The sequence below is a fragment of the Pongo abelii genome, chromosome 18 (assembly GCF_028885655.2).
Source record: "Pongo abelii isolate AG06213 chromosome 18, NHGRI_mPonAbe1-v2.0_pri, whole genome shotgun sequence".
Taxonomy (NCBI): Eukaryota; Metazoa; Chordata; class Mammalia; order Primates; family Hominidae; genus Pongo; species Pongo abelii.
In genome coordinates this window covers 74,267,461-74,285,984 of record NC_072003.2, presented here as the reverse complement: position 1 = coordinate 74,285,984, position 18,524 = coordinate 74,267,461, and the positions used below count along the sequence as shown (strand labels likewise).

The 18,524-nt window shown below is 46.9% G+C and overlaps 1 protein-coding gene across 11 annotated transcripts in view; it reads left to right on the top strand.

The window, feature by feature from the left end:
• The first annotated feature begins 8,155 nt into the window (after window positions 1–8,155).
• Window positions 8,156–18,524, top strand: part of WDR59 (WD repeat domain 59) — a 151,611-nt gene continuing 141,242 nt past the window's right edge. For 6 of the 11 annotated variants that reach the window (XM_054534137.2, XM_054534136.2, XM_054534135.2 and 3 more), the window contains exon 1: window positions 8,331–8,452. In XM_054534137.2, coding sequence (XP_054390112.1) covers window positions 8,369–8,452 — 84 coding nt within the window. In that variant the 5' untranslated portion in view covers window positions 8,331–8,368. Of the gene's footprint in view, window positions 8,453–18,524 lie in introns of all 11 variants that reach the window. The other 5 variants (XM_063717762.1, XM_024233427.3, XM_054534133.2 and 2 more) reach the window with 3 other exon arrangements.

Here is an 18,524-nt window from a genome sequence, read left to right as displayed (position 1 = left end):
TTAGTAGAGACGGGGTTTCACCGTGTCAGCCAGGATGGTCTCGATCTCCTGACCTCGTGATCCGCCCACCTCGGCCTCCCAAAGTGCTGGGATTACAGGCGTGAGCCACCATGCCAGGCCAGTGCTGGGCTCTTAAGTTTTACAGTGAACATGCTCATCAAGGAATTTTTTTTTTTTTCTTCAGAACAGGGTCTTACTCTGTCACCCAGCTTGAAGTGCAGTGGTGCACTCTGGGCTTAATGCAACCTCTGCCTCCCAGGCTAAAGGGATCCTACCACCTCACCCTCCTGAGTAGGACCACACGTGTGTGTGCCACCATGCCTGGCTAAGTTTTGTATTTTTTTAGAGACAGGGTTTTGCCATGTTGCCCAGACTGGTCTTGAACTCCTGGGTTCAAGCAATCCTCCTGTCTCAGCCTCTCAAAGTTTTGGGATTACAGGTGTGAGCCACTGCACCCAGCCAAGGAATTCTTCAAATGACAATTTTGTTTTCTCTGTATACTTTCCAAAGGGGTGAAGAAAAAGACTACATCTACTTAACAGCTGTATTTCTTTTTGTGAATTAATTATTTGGCCTTAAGGTTTACATTCCAGTGTGCTGATTATTATAAGTCACCTCTCTCATAGCTGGCACCACTGAACAGCTGAGATCTTGCACTGCAAAGGTGAAGCCCCTGCTCTGTGGAATGTGATTGCACTCAGCTTAGGTGCCCTGTGGGACCCCGAATGGTAGCCTGTCTCACAAAATGTCCTATTATGGCTGGGTGCAGCGGCTCATGCCTGTAATCCCAGCACTTTGGGAGGCTGAGGCGGGTGGATTGCTTGAGGACAGGAGTTCAAGACCAGCCTGACCAACATGGTGAAACCCTGTCTCTAGTAAAAATACAAAAATTAGCCAGGCATGGTGTCAGTTGCCTGTAGTCCCAGCTACTCGGGAGGCTGAGGCAGGAGAATTGCTTGAACCTGGGAGTCAGAGGTTGCAGTGAGCGGAGATCGTGCTATTGCACCCCAGCCTGGGCAACAAAGGGCGACTCTGTCTCAAAAAAAAAAAAAAAAAGAAAAGAAAAAAGAAAAGAAAATGTCCTGTTATCTTGTTTTGTACTCACAATAAACCACTGATCCACTTACCACAACAGTCAGGAGGAAGAGCTGATAAAATTTTTGCTGCCAAAGCCCTTTGCAAATGCGAGTGCATATCCTATTATAGAAAGCCTGGGACTTGCACTGTTCAGAAAATAGGGGCAATGGCTTGTGAGGGCCTACTCCTGAGAAGCAGTGGGGAACTCCCGTCCACCTCCCTGTTTCTGTGAGCCAGAGGAAGGCTAGGGTTTCCCATGGCTTTGGAGGGCATCCCCAGCACCCCTATCACCCCACTGTGGGTGGACAAATGCCTTTCAGTGAGAAACTTCCTCCCAGGCCCTCTTGGAGTTCTTTAAATTTTATTGTTTTGCTAGAAAGGAGACAGCTTAGAGAAATCAGCATAATGAGTAACCAAATACACATGGCCGGGAGGCTGAGCACAAGACCATGTTCATAAATATTTGTTGATTGATGAAGAGAGGGAAATTATTACTGGGACTCAGGGCAAGGGTCCAAGGTTCCCAGATGTAAACGAACTGAGTAGTCAGCTAGCTCCAAATTCTGCAGAAGAGCAAACAGAAGACTAGAAAGATAAACGATCATGTTCAAATTGCATGGCTAGTTGCTGATAAGAGCCCAGCCCAGGCCCTGGATTTCTGGGTTTGCTGTGTACCCTGCTTTCCTGCCACTTGGCTAGCAAGTGCCCTGAAAAAACACAGTTTCATGATAAATCCTCTGTGGCAAAGTGGGATCTACTTGACAAAGGACCCTCAGTGGTCCCCAGCCTCTGATTCAGATGCAAAATCCTAAGTCCCCCATCTGACAGAATGGACCACCCCCCCAGGCCAAGGGGACCCCAGAGAAACCTGAAAAACTGAATTTCTGGCCATCATGGGAAAGAAGGTCATTATACCCCCTACCTTTTGGAGTTTAGGCACAACTGACCAGCGTTAAGGTTAAAATAGAGACCATAAGACTGACAGAACAGACACTTTGTGGCAATAAGATACCGAATTCCAACCTGACTCTGGTATAGCATCATATAACAGATAGCAGACCCTGAAGGAAATAAAAGTATTTTACCCCAAAATATATTTCTTTGACGTATTTTGAAATGGCTCTTCAAAGCATTCTGTTGTGGGAGAAATTTTGCATCTGTAGAGAACGCAGCTAAGACTTTCCTGCATTTAAGAGAGATTAAGAGGCCGGGCGTGGTGGCTCACACCTGCAATCCCAGTACTTTGGGAGGCCAAGGGGGCAGGAGGATCGCTTGAGCCCGAGTTAGAGATCGGCCTAGGCAACATAGTGAAACCCCATCTTAATTTTTTTTTTTTTTTTTTTTGAGACAAGGTCTTGCTCTGTCACCCAAGGTGGAATGCAGCAGCGCCATCTCAGCTCACTGCAACCTCTGCCTCCTGGGTTCAAGCCATTCCCCTGCCTCAGCCTCTGGAGTAGCTGGGACTGCAGGCATGCGCCACCACGCCCGGCTAATTATTTTTTGTATTTTTAGTAGAGATGTGGTTTCACCATGTGGTCTCGAACTCCTGACCTCAAATGATCCATCTGCCTTGGTCTCCCAAACTGCTGAGATCACAGGCGTGAGCCACCTTGCCTGGCCTTAATTTTTTTTTTTAAAGAGGTAAACTGAGTCTGACACCTTTTAAGGCCCCGAGAAATTTACTGCCTATTCTCTCTGAAGGTTGATGCCTGTGAAACTTTGTCTTCATAACAAGAACCTTGGTCTCTATAGCCTCCCTCATCTTAACTCATTTCTTTCTACTGACTTCAAGTCTTTAGACACAGTTGAACTCTTTTAACCAATTGCCAATCAGAAAATCTTAGACTCCACCTATGACCTGTAACCACCCTCTCCAAGATATCTTGCTGCTTTAGGCTGAATCAATGTATACCTTCCATGTATTGACTTATGATTTTACCTAAAATTCCTGTCTCCCTAAAATGTACAAAACCAATGTATACCCTGACCGCCTTGGGTGCACTTTCTCAGGACCTCTTGAGACTGTCCCCCAGGCCATGGTCACTCATATGGCATGCATATGGGCTCAGAATAAACCTCTTTAAATATTTTACAGAGCAGTACTTTGGGAGGCCAAGGTGAGTGGATCACTTGAGCTCAGTAGTTTGAGACCAGCCTGGGCAACATGGCCAAACCCAATCTCTATAAAAAATACAAAAATTAGCCAGGTGTGGTGGTATGCACCTGTGGTCCCAGCTACTCGAGAGGCTGAGGTGGGAGGATTGCTTAAGCCTGGGAAGTTGAGGGTGCAGTAAACCGAGATGGCGCCATTGCCACTGGACTCCAGCCTGAGTCTGGAAATACAGTCTCTAAATACATACAAAAAGTCTCCAAAATACATACAAAAAGTTTGATTTTGATTTTGTTTGATTTTTTTGGTCAACATGGAAAGAACAGTTACATGGGGATCTCAGGGGTGAATAGCAATGAAGAAGCAGCCAGAGAGCTCTGGATGTTGCTCCAGAGTCCCCACTCTTTCTCTCTCTCCTTCCTTCCTTTCTTTCTTCCTTTCCTTTCTGTTTTTGTTTTTGTTTTTTTTTTTTTTTGAGACGGAGTCTTGCTCCATCGCCTGGGCTGGAGTGCAGTGGCTCGATCTTGGCTCACTGCAACCTCTGCCTCCCGAGTTCAAGCGATTCTCCTGCCTCAGCCTCCCGAGTAGTTGTGATTACAGGGCACCTGCCCCCACACCCGGCTATTTTTGTATTTTTAGTAGAGATGGGGTTTCTCCATGTTGGCCAGCCTGGTCTCAAACTCCTGACCTCAGGTAATCCGCCCGCCTTGGCCTCCTAAAGTGTTGGGATTACAGGCGTGAGCCACTGCACCTGGCAGAGTCCCCACTATTTCATGACAGTGTCATGATATATGGGTGGGAGACTCCAAAGCAGGATCGGAGGAGGCAATTGGAAAGGTTCTCCTGCTCCCTCTCCCCAAAATTCTGCTGAACCTTTTTCCTACTTAATTAAAAAAAAAACATTGGGAGAATAGAGTGCACCAAGGACTTGAAAGCCAAAGTACTATCTTTGCCTGTGAACCATGACAGGCAGATTTTGAGAACTAGATAAATATGAACTAAAGAGGTGGGAGTGGGGGAGGGTTGCAGAAATGCTCAGGCACGATGATCTTAGATCCCACTCATTTTGGTGGGAAGCAAATTACCAAGCTATGTATACAAAGACAGAGAGCTTTAGAAGAGCTATGTCTCTATCTGTATCTATGTCCAAAGTAAAACTCAAACGCCTAAGCAGGGCTCTTTTTTTCGTGAGACACATTCTCACTCTGTTGCCCAGGCTGGAGAGCAGTGACCCTATCTCCGCTCACTGCAAACTCCGTCTCCCAGGTTCAAGCAATTCTCCGGCCTCAGCCTCCTGAGTAGCTGGGATTACAGGCACCCGCCACCACGCCTGGCTAATTTTATTTTATTTTTTAATTTTTTATTTTATTTATTTATTTATTTATTTATTTATTTATTTTTTGAGACGGAGTTTCGCTGTGTCGCCCAGGCTGGAGTGCAGTGGTGCCATCTCAGCTCACTGCAAGCTCCGCCTCCCGGGTTCACGCCATTCTCCTGCCTCCCGAGTAGCTGGGACTACAGGCACCCGCCACCACACCCGGCTAATTTTTTGTATTTTTGGTAGAGATGGGGGTTTCACCGTGTTAGCCAGGATGGTCTCGATCTCCTGACCTTGTGATCCGCCCTCCTTGGCCTCCCAAAGTGCTGGATTACAGGCGTGAGCCACCGCACCTGGCCTACAGTGGGTTTCTTAAGAAAAAGAAGGGGCAGTTCCTAAGGTCTTTACTAAGAATTTACATCAAAATAACATAAGCTACTGATTGGCTATACATTGTTCTTTGTATCACAAATTCCAGAAACATGAAGATAATGGATGAGGTAGCCAGTCAGGAATAAAATGACTTTATTTTAATTTTAATTTTTTTTTAGAGACAGGGTTTTGTTCTGTCACCCAGGCTGGAGCACAGTGGCATGATCATAGCTTATTGCAGCCTCAACCTCCCAGACTCAAGCAGTCCTCTCACCTCACCTTCCCATGTAGTTGGGACTACAGATGCATGCCACCACGCCTGGCTAATTTTAAATTTTTTTTTTTTTTTTTAGAGATAGGGTCTTGCCATGTTGTCCAGGCTGGTCTCGAACCCCTGGACTTAAATGATTCTGTCAAATAACAGGTGTGAGCAAACATGTCCAGCTTTTGCTCACACTCTTAATGGTGAAGTGTTTTTGTTTTTTTTTTTCATAGTCTACTGTATCAATATCTCAGCATTATACTGAAAAGCTCAGATGTCAGGCCAGGCGCAGTGGCTCATGCCTATAATCCCAGCACTTTGGGAGGCCGAGGAGGGCGGATCACGAGGTCAGGAGATTGAGACCATCCTGGCTAACACGGTGAAACCCCATCTCTACTAAAAATACAAAAAATTAGCCAGATGTGGCGGCGTGCGCCTGTAGTCCCAGCTACTTGGGAGCTGAGGCAGGAGAATGGCGTGAACCCAGGAGGCATGAACCCACCCACCACTGCACTCCAGCCTGGGCGACAGAAGGAGACTCCGTGTCAGTAAAAAAAAAAAAAAAAAAAGCTCAGATGCCATGCTCTTCAAGATTTCAAGATGCCATTTCGGGTCGCCTATTTAGGCTTTTCTCTCCTGCCATATTGCCTGCAAATCTATTATAATATACAAGTCATTCTGCCAAGCACATTCCTGTTGTAACCAGTTGTCCCAGTTTGCCTGGAACTTATGGGTTTCTTGGGAGGCAAGACTTTTTGGTGATGCAGTGCTAAAATATGAAAAGGGATCAGGCATGGTGGCTTACGCCTATAGTCCCAGCTAATCCAGAGGCTCTTGAAGCCACTACTTTGAAACCACTCTGGGCAACATAGTGAGACCATCTCGACAAAAAGTAAAAAAAAAAAAAACAAAAATAACTGGGCATAGTAACACATGCCTGTAGTCCTAGTTACTTGGGAGGCTGAGGCAGGAGGATTGCTTGGGCCCAGGAGTTGGAGGCTGTGGTGAGCTATGCTCACACCACTGCACTCCAGCCTCGGTGACAGAATGAGACCCAGTCTCCAAAAAAATAAAAATAAAACATGAAAAGGTCCAGGCAACCAGTTAGTCGCCCTAATCTGTCAACAAGTCTGTCTTCCCCCTTATAGCCAATACTCCAGGAGGGAAGAGACCACACTTTCTTACCTCTATTCATACAATGATTTGCACATACAAATAGTGATAATATTAACAACAACAATAACAGTTTATTTTATTTTATTTTTATTGATTTCCTGGCTTCTAGAACTGAATTAATAGTTTATAGTTGAACATTTTCTACATCCCAGGCCCTGTGCTTACTTCCTTACAACAATCCAATGAGGTAAGCGATTTTTCCCTTCTATAGGGAAACTGAAGCTAAACCAGTTAAATCAACATTTAAGAGTGTGGGACTGAAGAGGAAAGTTAATCACCACCTACCATGTTAGTACAGTGGTTCTCAAACTTTTTGATCTTGGAATCCCTTTACACTGCTGTTAAAAATTACTGAAAATCCAAAAAACTTTTTTTTTTTTTTTTTTGTGACAAGGTCTTGCTCTGTCATCCAGGCTGGAGTACAGTAATGTGATCCTAGCTTACTGCAGCCTCCTTCTGGGCTCAAGCCATCCGTCCACCTCAGCCTCCCAAAGTGCTGAGATTACAGGCATGAGCCACTGTGTCCGGCCCCCAAAAACTTCTATATGTAGTATACAGAATTTAAAAAATATATTTATTCATTACTTCATTTAAACATTAATTCACATGAATACATTTTAAAATGAAAAAGAACCATATTTTCCAGAACAAAATAAAAAATTCTGGCAAGTCTGTTTTAATGTTTGGCTTATTAGAAAACAGCCGCCGGGCGCGGTGACTCACGCCTGTAATCCCAGCACTTTGGGAGGCCGAGATGGGCGGATCACGAGGTCAGGAGATCGAGACCATCCTGGCTAACACGGTGAAACCCCGTCTCTACTAAAAATACAAAAAAATTAGCCGGGCGTAGTGGCGGGCGCCTGTAGTCCCAGCTACTCGGGAGGCTGAGTCAGGAGAATGGCGTGAACCCGGGAGGCGGAGCTTGCAGTGAGCCGAGATCGCGGCACTGCACTCCAGCCTGGGTGACTGAGCAAGACTCCGTCTCAAAAGAAAAAAAGAAAAGAAAAGAAAAGCAAACAGCTGGATTGCAGGAGGGGTATATAGCTCAGAAGTAGAGCATTGGCCTGCGGATCAAGAAAACAGCTGGATTTTCACATTTAAGTCTACCTTCATTTTTACGGGAGGCGCTGCTGTATTGTATGAAACAATAAATTGTACATTCAGACTGTTAAATATCTCGATGGGATAGGCATCAGGAGAAGAGGTATCTCCGGTTTGCACGAACGTTGATTTTTTTTTTTTTTTCGAGACGGAGTCTCGCTCTTGTCACCCAGACTGGAGTACAATGTGTGATCTCGGCTCACTGCAGTCTCCGCTTCCCGGGTTCAAGCGATTCTCCTGCCCCAGCCTCCCAAGTAGCTGGGATTACAGGCGCCCGCCACCACACCTGGCTAATTTTTGTATTTTTAGTAGAGACGGGGTTTCACCATGTTGTTTAGGCTGGTCTCGAACTCCTGACTTCGGCCTCCCAAAGTACTAGGATTACAGGCGTGAGTCACCGCACCCGCCCCGAACGTTGATTTTGATTTGTAGACTGGGTCTGGACGAATGCTGGGGACTCCAGCGAGGAGCTAGTGAGGACAACAGGCACCTCACCTCACCCAAACCCAAACCTGAGAGCCCTTCCCAGGTCACCCACGCTTGCTCGAGCTTGGACTACAACTCCCGGCAGAGCTCGCGGCAGGGGGAGTGCCCGCAACCGCGAGGAGCGTGGGCGACTCAAACCGAGGGACGGAAGTGAGTGAGGGCGTGCCTGTTTGTGGCAGGCGCGGTGCAGCAATTGGAGGACCCAGGAAGAAGGGGCGGAGCCTATTCTTGGGTCAACCAATGGCTTGCGTTCAGGAGCACCCGGGGCACGGGGCGTGTCGGGCTGATTCTCGGGCTGTGAGGGGCGCACGGTCCAGGGATACTGGGGACGGCGGGGTGGGAGGGCGCCGTCCTGGGGCCGCGGCGGCCGGGCGGGGGAGATGGCGGCGCGATGGAGCAGCGAGAACGTGGTTGTAGAGTTTCGTGACTCCCAGGTGAGCTGGAGGCCGAGTGGAGCCCTCTGGGCATGCGTCCTCCCCGCTTCCCCTCCCCCACGCGGCTGCTTCCGTCCCGGGGGCTACGAGGAGACCCTCGGCCCCGAACTGAGGAGGTAGGCGGGGCTTACCTGACCTCTTAGACCCGGTCGGGTGAGGGAAGACGACCATCGGGGGCAATCGGGGCGGGCACGGACGGAGTTTCGGGGCTCCCTTCGCGGGTAGGGGAGTGGGGTCCGCCTTGTGACACTGAGGCAGAGACTGCGCACCGTGAGTGCTGAGGGGAGGCTTCCCACGATCAGGGTACGGAGCGAGGGGTGACGGCTCTCCGAGGCCTTAGCCGCGTGTGGCGACTTAAGGCAAGTCGCGGGACTCCTCTGAGCCTCAGATGCTGTTGGGGTGAATTCGATGAAACACTGTTTGCAAAGTGCCTGTTGCAGCGTCTACGCGATTAAGTGGTTCTTAATGCCATCACAGTGGAAAATACCGTGTAGTGGATACGAGTGACACTGCACGTGTTGCCCGAGTTCGAATCCCGCAGCCCCTACCCTGTCATCACTTACTACACGTCAGTTTTCTCACCTGTAGAAGGGAGATCGTCGTACTTACAAGGGCCTAAAGATTTTATTTTTTAATTTTCTATTTTATTTTATTTTATTTTTTTGAGATGGAATCTCACTCTGTTGCCCAGGCTGGAGTGCAGTGGTGCCATCTTGGCCCACTGCAACCTCTGCCTCCCGGGTTCAAGCTATTCTCCTGCCTCAGCCTCCCAAGTAGCTGGGATTACAGGTGCGCACACCACGCTTGGCTAATTTTTGTATTTTTAGTAGAGACGGGGTTTCACCTTGTTGGTCAGGCTGGTCTGGAACTCCTGACCTCAGGTGATCCACCCGCCTCGGCCTCCCAAAGTGCTGGGATTACAGGCATGAGCCACCACGCCCGGCCTATTTTATTTTATTTGAGACAGGGTCTGGCTCTGTCACCCAGGCTTGAGTGCAGAGGCGTGAATCACCGCTCAGTTCAGCCTTGACCTCCCAGGCTCAAGCTATCCTCCCACCTCAGCCTCCCCAGTAGCTGGGACTGCAGGCTCACGCCAACATGCCCGACTAAATTTTCGTGTTTTTTTTTTTTGTAGAGATGGGGTCTCCCTGTGTTGTCCAGGCTGGTATGGAACTCCTGGGCTTAAGCGAACCCCTGCCTCAGCCTCCCAAAGTGTCGGGATTACAGGTGTGATCCACTGAGCACAGCCTCAAGTGAAGATTTTATGTGGTCATATGTTTAGGATGTGTGGCACAGTAACCCTCAAGTAACCAAGTGTGCATGGTAACCCTCAAGAAATGTTAGCACTTACTAGAGAGTTTTATCATTTTTCTTTGCCATGTCTTCCATATGCCAGGCCTCCTTCGAGGCGCTTTATCTACATCTTTTTCTAATTCATAAAATAACCATGCAAGGTAAGTAGGTGTTATTCCTTTTTTCCAGAAGTAGAAACCAATCCCCTTTTGACTGATCCCAGTGACTTGGCTAACGCTTCCCATAATGTGGCCAATGGCATTGGGATTTGGATGCTGGATCCGACCCCAGAGCCCTTGTTTAGCTCATTAGACTACTTTACTCATAGTGGGTAGCTCTGAACCTGTCATATACGTCCCCTCTTCCCCAGCACCTAGGACAGTGTCTTGGTGATTCCCTTCAATTTTAAATTTATTTACCTTTTTTTTTTTTTTTTGAGACCGAGTCTCGCTCTATGACCCATACTGTAGTCTGGTATTGGCATGATCTCGGTTCACGGCAAACTCTGCCTCCCAGGTTCAAACGATTCTTGTGCCTCAGCCTCTGGAGTAGCTGGGATTACAGGCGCATGCCACCATGCCTGGCTAAGTTTTGTATTTTTTGTAGAGACGGGGTTTTGCTCTGTTGGCCAGGCTGGTTTTGAACTCCTGGCCTCAAGTTATCCATCTGCCTTGGCCTCCCAAAGTGCTGGGATTACAGGTGTGAGCCACTACACCTGGCCTATTATTTTTTGTAGAGACAGGATCTCGCTGTGTTGCCCAGGCTGGTCTTGAACTCCTGGCCTCAGGCGATTCTCCCACTTTGGCCTCCCAAAATGTTGGGATTACAGGTGTGAGCCACCATGCCCGGCCATTCTCTTCATTTATTCAACTAATATTTATCGAATACCTTCTGTGTGCCACACTTTTATTCACTCATTTATTCAACAAGGATTTACTGAGCTCCCATCCGGTATGCACTGTGCCAGGCACAGGTGATTTATGCTGAGGGAGATCTGGATTAGTATAAGTGGGTGATGTGGTTTCTTCTTTCCGAAACGCCATCCTGTCTTTTGCCAGAGGATGAGTGAGTGGAGGAGCTACCCACCATTTTTCTCTGTGGTGCCCTCTGATCACTAGCCTCTACTGAGAATTTGAGCAGTAGCATTTGGATTAAGGATCTCCAAGTACTGTCAGCACGGAGTCTCCATGAGACCTGCTCTCCCTAGGGAGGCGCCAGACTCCTCAGAAAAGGAACCATATTCCTGTTTTCTTTCTTGTTAATTGCTTTCACTGGGAACTAGGACAGAATAGAATCGTGCATCATGCCTCTAAGCCTGCTAATTTGGAAGCTACTAATCTGCAAACCCTTTAATTTTCACAGAAACCCAGGTAGTCTCACCCCTGCCTCTTTATAGAGATGTAATTGAAGAGACCTGCAGAGAGAGGGGTGCTGACACATATATTAGGATGTTATGAAGTAGTAGCAAATAATTAAACCTCAACAGCAGTTGTCATAGAGAACTAAGTAAATTGGGTAATTTTACTGCCTTGTGGGAGTTTCTGTTTTTTTGTTCTGATTTTTCTGTTTACAAGGCTTCCTCTTTATGTGAATTAGCATGGTTTTGTGGGTGATTCTGGTGATGATTGGAAGGGGCAGGAACCCATTTTATTAACTGTTTTGTTAATGTAGAAAGAAAAAGTCAAAACCTCTTCATAATGCCTTTATGAATAGGAGCAATAAACTTTTCAAAACACTCCACATCTTTTAAATAATAATTTTATTTAAAAATTTTTCATTAAAATATTCAAATTTCTTTCATTTTGCATTTTTTTAAAAAATAGAGATAGGAGTCTCTGCATCTTGCCCAGGTGGTCTTGAACTCCTGGGTTCAAGCGATTTTCCTGCTGCAGCTTCCCAAAGTGCTGGGATTACAGGCGTGAGCCACCGTGCCTGGCCTAAAAAATATACATATATGGCCAGGCATGGTGGCTCACGCCTGTAATCCCACCCCTTTGGGAGGCCGAGGTAGGCGGATCACCTGAGGTCAGGAGTTTGAGACCAGCCTGGCCAACATTGTGAAAGCCTGTCTCTACTAAAGATACAAAAATTAGCCGGCTGTGGTGGCACACACCTATAATCCCAGCTACTTGGGAGGCTGAGGCAGGAGAATTGCTTGAACCTGGGAGGCAGAGGTTGCAGTGAGCCAAGATCTCACCACTGTACTCCAGCCTGGGCGACAGAGTGAGACTCCATCTACAAAAAAAACAAAAAAAATACATATATGTATATATATATGTATATGTATTTTCTAAAAAAATACAAAAAATATATGTGTAAGACAGGGTCTTACTCTGTCGCCCAGGCTGGAATGCAGTGGTGCAGTCTTGGCTCACCTCAGCCTCAACCTTATGGTATCAAGTGATGTTCCCACCTCAGTCTCCTGAGTAGCTGCAAATACAGGTGCACATCACCAAGCCCTGCAATTTTTTGTGTGTTTTTTTGTGGAAATGGGGCTTTACTTTGTTGCTCAGGCTGGTCTCAAACTCCTGAGCTCAAGTGATCCTCCCACCTTGGCCTAAAAATATATATTTTTTTATTTTTGAGATGGAGTCTCGCTGTGTTGCCCAGGCTGGAGTGCAGTGGCACAATCTCGGCTTGCTGCCGCCTTCACCTCCTGGGTTTCAGCACTTCTCCTGCCTCCTGAGTAGCTGGGATTACAGGTGTGCCCCACCACCCGGCTAATTTTTGTATTTTTAGTAGAGATGGAGTTTCGCCATGTTGGCCAGGCTGGTCTCGAACTCCTTACCTGAAGTGATATGCCTGCCTCAGCCTCCCAAAGTGCTGGGTTACAGATGTGAGCCATTGCACCTGGCTTGAAAATAATTTTTTAAAATTAAAACTTTTAGATTTTTTGGCTAGGTGTGGGCTCACGCCTATAATCCCAGCACTTTGGGAGGCCAAGGCAGGTGGATCACCTGAGGTCAGGAGTTTGAGACCAGCCTGGCCAACACGGTGAAACCCCATCTGTACTAAAAATACAAAAATTAGCCAGGCATGGTGGCGTGTGCCTGTAATTCCAGCTACTCGGGAGGCTGAGGCAGGAGAGTCGCTTGAACCTGAGAGGTGGAGGTTGCAGCGAGCCAAGATCCCACTGTTGCACTCCAGCCTGGGCAACAAGAGTGAAACTCTGTATCAAAAAAAAAAAAAGACTTTTAGATTTTTCAGAGGAAAACCCCAGTCTGAAGTGTGAAAGTCTTTTTTATAGTTTATAAAAGTGCCATTTACTTTATGAAACAATGCTTTGGGATATTACTGTCACTAATTAATAATGAAAAGCTTGTGCTGCTTGGCAACTACTGTGAAGTGCTTCCTGGCATCAATGAGCGTTAACACTATAAGAAAACTTAGGCCAGGCGTGGTGGCTCACGCCTTTAACTCCAGCACCTTGGGAGGCCGAGGCAGATGGATCACCTGAGTCAGGACTCGAGACCAGCCTGGCCAACATGGTGAAAGCCCGTTTCTACTAAAAATACAAAAAATTTAGCTGGGCGTGGTGGTGCACCCCTGTCATCCCAGCTACTTGGGAGGCTGAGGGAGGAGAATTGCTTGAGCCCGGGAGGCGGAGGTTGCAGTGAGCTGGGATCATGCCATTGCACTCCAGCTTGGGTGACAAAGGTGAAGCTCTGTCTCAAAAAAAAAAAGGCCAGGTGTGGTGGCTCACACCTGTAATCCCAGCACTTTGGGAGGTTGAGGCAGGCAGATCACGAGGTTGGGAGTTCGAGACCAGCCTGGCCAATATGGTGAAACCCCATCTCTACTAAAAATACAAAAATTAGCTGGGTGTGGTGGTGGGTTCCTGTAATCCCAGCTACTCGGGTGGCTGAGGCAGAAGAATCGCTTGAACCCAGGAGGCGGAGGTTGCAGTGAGCCTAGATCGTGCCACTGCACTCCAGCCTGGGTGACAAGAGCGAGACTCCATCTGAAAAAAAACAAAAAAAACCGCAACTTACAGGTAATCTTCCGGAGAAACACTGTTTTTTTTTTTTTTTTTTTTTTTTTGGAGACAGAGTCTTGCTCTGTCGCCCAGACTGGAGTGCAGTGGCTCGATCTTGGCTCACTGCAAGCTCCGCCTCCTAGGTTCACGCCATTCGCCTGCCTCAGCCTCCCGAGTAGCTGGGACTACAGGCGCCCGCCACCATGCCCAGCTAATTTTTTTGTATTTTTTAGTAGAGACGGGGTTTCACTGTGTTAGCCAGGATTGTCTCAATCTCCTGACCTCGTGATCCGCCCGCCTCGGCCTCCCAAAGTGCTGGGATTACAGGCATGAGCCACCGCACCCAGCCCAGAGCAACACTGTTTTGTAGAACTTCCAGTGATGATGGAAATGGGGCTAGCGCGACAGATGTATTTTCAATTTTATGACATTTTAATTGCCATTTAAATAGCCACTGTGGCTAATGGCTATGATATTGGAAAGTACAGTTCAGAGTACTGAGAAGTGTGGAGATCAGTTTTCACTCTCAAGGAAAGGTAAGATGCTAGAATGTGCAGTTACAAGGCTAACCTAATGATATGTGCAAAAGTGCTGCAGTGGATGACTCCTGTGTTGAAGAGAAGAACTGCAGACCCACGGCGGCTGCTACTTCGTGTCTCCACTTCAGGATCTGCGAGAAAATCAAGCTCTGTATGTCCAAAGCAGCTGAACATACTTGGAGACAACTCTTCCTGCACGCTAGCATTTCCCTCTTCCATTTTATTTTCCATATAGCCAGAGTGATTTAAAAAAAAAAAAATCCAGGTTTATGCAGGTATAATTGTAGAGTTTGTTGGGTTTTGACAAATGGTTGTAGTCATGTAACCACTGCCGTAATCATGATGTAGAACGTTTCTATCACTCCAAACAGTTCCTTGGTCCCCCTGTGTACTCAATCTCCATCCCTTATCTCTGGCAGCTGCTGATGGGATTTCTGTAACAAATGGAATCATGTGATATGATGTGTATCCTTTTGAGTCTGGCTTTCATTTTTGTTTTGTTTTGTTTTTTGAAGGGACAGAATCTTCCTCAGTTGCCCAGGCTGGAGTGCAGTTGCACAGTCCTTGCTGAGTGCAGCCTCCAGCTCCTGGGCTCAAGTGTCCTCCCATCTCAGCCTCCTGAATAACTGAGTTGACAGGCATATGCCACCAGGCCTGGCTCTTTTTTTTTTTTTTTTGAGACGGAGTCTCACTCTGTCACCAGGCTGGAGTGCAGTCGCGCGATCTCGGCTCACTGTAACCTCTGCCTCCTGGGTTCAAGCAATTCTCTGCCTCAGCCTCCTGAGTAGCTGGGATTACAGGCGCCCGCCACCACGCCTAGCTAACCATCTTTGCCAGGCTGGTCTTGAACTCCTAACCTCATGATCCACCCACCTTGGCCTCCCGAAGTGCTGGGATTACAGGTGTGAGCCGCTGCGCCTGGCCAGGCCTGGCTAATTTTTAAAAATTTTTTGTTGGGGTGGGATCTGGCAATTGATGCCCAGGCTGGTCTTGAATTCCTGACCTCACACAGCCCTCCCACCTTGGCCTCCCAAAGTTTTGGGATTACAGGCATGAGCCACCACCCCACCTGGTGTCTTTTGCTTAGCCTAGTGCTTTTGAGATTCATTCTCGTTGTTGAGGCTATCTGTTAGTCCATTCCTTCTTCTTGATGAGTAGCGTTCCAGTATATAGACTGCAATTTGTGTATTCATTCACCTGTTTATGGACATCTAGTTTTTTTTCCAGTTTTTAGTGACTGAAGAAAGCTGCTATAAGTAGATAAGTATCAAGGCCAATTTTTATTTATTTATTTATTTATTTATCTTTTTTGAGACAGTCTTGCTCTGTCACCTAGGCTGGAGTGCAGTGGCACGATCTCAGCTCATTGCAAGCTCCGCCTCCCGGGTTCACGCCATTCTCCTGCCTTAGCCTCCCGAGTAGCTGGGACTACATGCGCCCGCCACCACGCCGTGCTATTTTTTTGTATTTTTGGTAGAGATGGGGTTTCACCGTGTTAGTCAGGATGGTCTCGATCTCCTCACATCGTGATCCGCCCGCCTCAGCCTCCCAAAGTGCTGGGATTGCAGACGTGAGCCACCACACCCGGCTGCATTGTCTCTTTCTTATAGATTAAGAAGAGTATAAAAATTTTTCTGGATTCCAGTTCTGTATGGTTATATATATTGTAAATCCATTCTCCCAAGTTGTAGCTTGCCTTTTCGTTCTTTTTATGGTATTAAAAATTAAAAAAAAAATTTTTTTTTTTGAGATGCGGTTTGGCTGTTACTATGGCTGGAGTGCCTATTCACAGTCACAATCATAGTGCATTGCCTCCTTGAACTCCTGGTCTCAAATGATCCTCCTGCTTCAGCCTCCCAAGTAACTGGGTCTATATTTGTGAGTTACCACTCCCAACTATGTGCTGTCTTTTGATGAACAGAACTTTAATTTTAATGCAGTTAAATTTATGGATTATGCTTTTCCAGTCTTCTTGTTGTTGTTGTTTTGAGACAGGGTCTCGCAATGTTGCCCAGGCTGGAGTGCCATGATCTTGAATCACTGCAACCTCTGCCTCCTGGGCTCAAATGATCCTCCTGCCTTAGCCTCTTAAGTAGTTGGAACTACAGGCAGACACCACTACGCTGGGCTAATGTTTGTGTTTTTTGTAGAGACAAGGTTTTGCCATGTTGGCCAGGCTGGTCTTGAACTCCTGGGCTGAAATGATCCACCCACCATGGCCTCCCAAATTCTTTTTAAGTCTTCTTGAGAAAAATGTTTGGACCGGGCTTGGTGGCTCACACCTGTAATCCCAGCACTTTGGGAGGCCGAGGTGGGCGGATCATGAGGTCAGGAGATCGAGACCATCCTGGCTAACACAGTGAAACCCTGTCTCTACTAAAAATACGAAAAATTAGCCAGGTGTGGTGGTGGGCACCTGTAGTCCCAGCTACTCGGGAGGCTGAGGCAGAAGAATTGCTCGAACCCAAAAGGTGGAGGTTCAGTGAGCCAAAATTGCGCCCTTGCACTCCAGCCTGGGCGACAGGGTAAGGCTGCGTCTCAAAAGAAAAAGAAGAAAAGAAAAAGAAAAACGTTCGTATCCTAGATTCATAAAGAAATTCCTCAATATTTTCTGTTACCTTGAAATTGAAAATGAATCATCTCAGCAGAAAGTATACTCTCTGCTGACCTAATAATGGTTGGTGATTTTTTAGTCTCAGCATTACAACAGCTTTGCCACAAAGATAAAGATTGAGGACTGTGTTTTACTCTAATAAAAACTGAAACAAAAAAACACAACTCAAGAAATTATTTGGCTAGGAGCAAAATTATAAATAATTAATAATCTGTATGTTTTTATGGAGCAATCCAGCTTTGGTTCCTACTTTTCTAGTTTCATACAATGTTCATTTCAAAAAGCTATAGAGATGGAGGGGCAGAGTAGGACTTTTGGTGTAAGCGACTATTAATATGTATACTGTGTAATATTTTTTCTTTTTAAAATAAATTTATATATGTGTATTTTAAAATCGAGATGGGGGTCTCACTGTGTTGCCCAGGCTGGTGTCAAACTCCTGAGCTTAAGTGATCCTCCCACCTTAGCCTCCCAAAGTGCTGTGATCACAGGCGTGAGCCACTGCACCTGGCCTATTTTTTTTTTCTAGAAAACTTAATATAAAGATGTGATGAATGGGAGAAGTGAAGAGCAAAGACGTTAAGGATTTCGTGCCAGACTGTGTTAAGATTTAGGTTATGCCACCTGTCTTCCATGTGATCTTGGGCAAGTTACTTCCTTTCTAAGCTTCAGTTTTCCTTTTTTAAATTTTTTTTTCTTTTTTTACTTTTATTTTTTTTGAGACGGAGTTTCACTCTTGTTGCCCAGACTGGAGTGCAGTGGCACAATGTCGGCTCAGTGCATCCTCCACCTCCCAGGTTCAAGCAATTCTCCTGCCTCAGCCTCCCAAGTAGCTGGGATTACAGGCACCTGCCATCACGTCCGGCTAATTTTTTGTATTTTTAGTAGAGATGGGGTTTTACCACGTTGGCCAGGCTAGTCTCGAACTCCTGACCTCAGGTGATCCACCCACCTCGGCCTCCCAAAGTGCTGGAATTACAGGCATGAGCCACTGTGCCCAGCCTTGTTTTTTGTTTTTTTGTTTTTTTTTTTTTTTTGAGACAGAGTCTTTGCTCCGTCTCCCAGGCTGGAGTGCAGTGGCACGATCTCGGCTCGCTGCATCCTCCACCTCCTGGGTTTAAGCGATTCTCCTGTCTCATCCTCCCGAGTAGCTGGGATTACAGGTGTGTGCTGCCACGCCTGGCTAATTTTTTTGTTTTTAGTAGAGACGGGGTATCGCCATGTTGGCCAGGCTGGTCTTGAACTCCTGACCTCAGGTGATCCACCCACCTTGGCGTCCCAAAGTGCTGGGATTACAGGTGTGAGCCTCTGCGCCAGACTGACTTCCTTCGTTCATAAAACAAGGATAGTAGTGCTTACTTGTGTTGGGGGTTCCCCAGGCCACGCCAGTCTCAGTGACTCACAAGGAGGCTTCACTGTCATATTTGCAGTTATTACATATTACAGCAAAAGGACACAACGCAGAATCAAAGGGAAAAGGCCAATGGCATGAGGTCAGAAGGAAACCAGGCCGAAGCTTCCCAGAGTCCCCTCACTGTAGATACGCTTAATTCCTCCCGCATGTAACTGGAACAATGTGTGTGAAACAAGAAACATTGTGTACCAAGGAAGTTCATTAAGGACTCAGTACCCACAGTTTCTGTTTGGGGCTGGTCATGTAGGCACCCTCTGCCTTAACAGGTACCAAAATTCCAGACCTTCAGAAGGAAAGCAGGCACTCAGTGTAAACCACATCGTTTGTACGTACAATTGAGGCACAGGGAGGC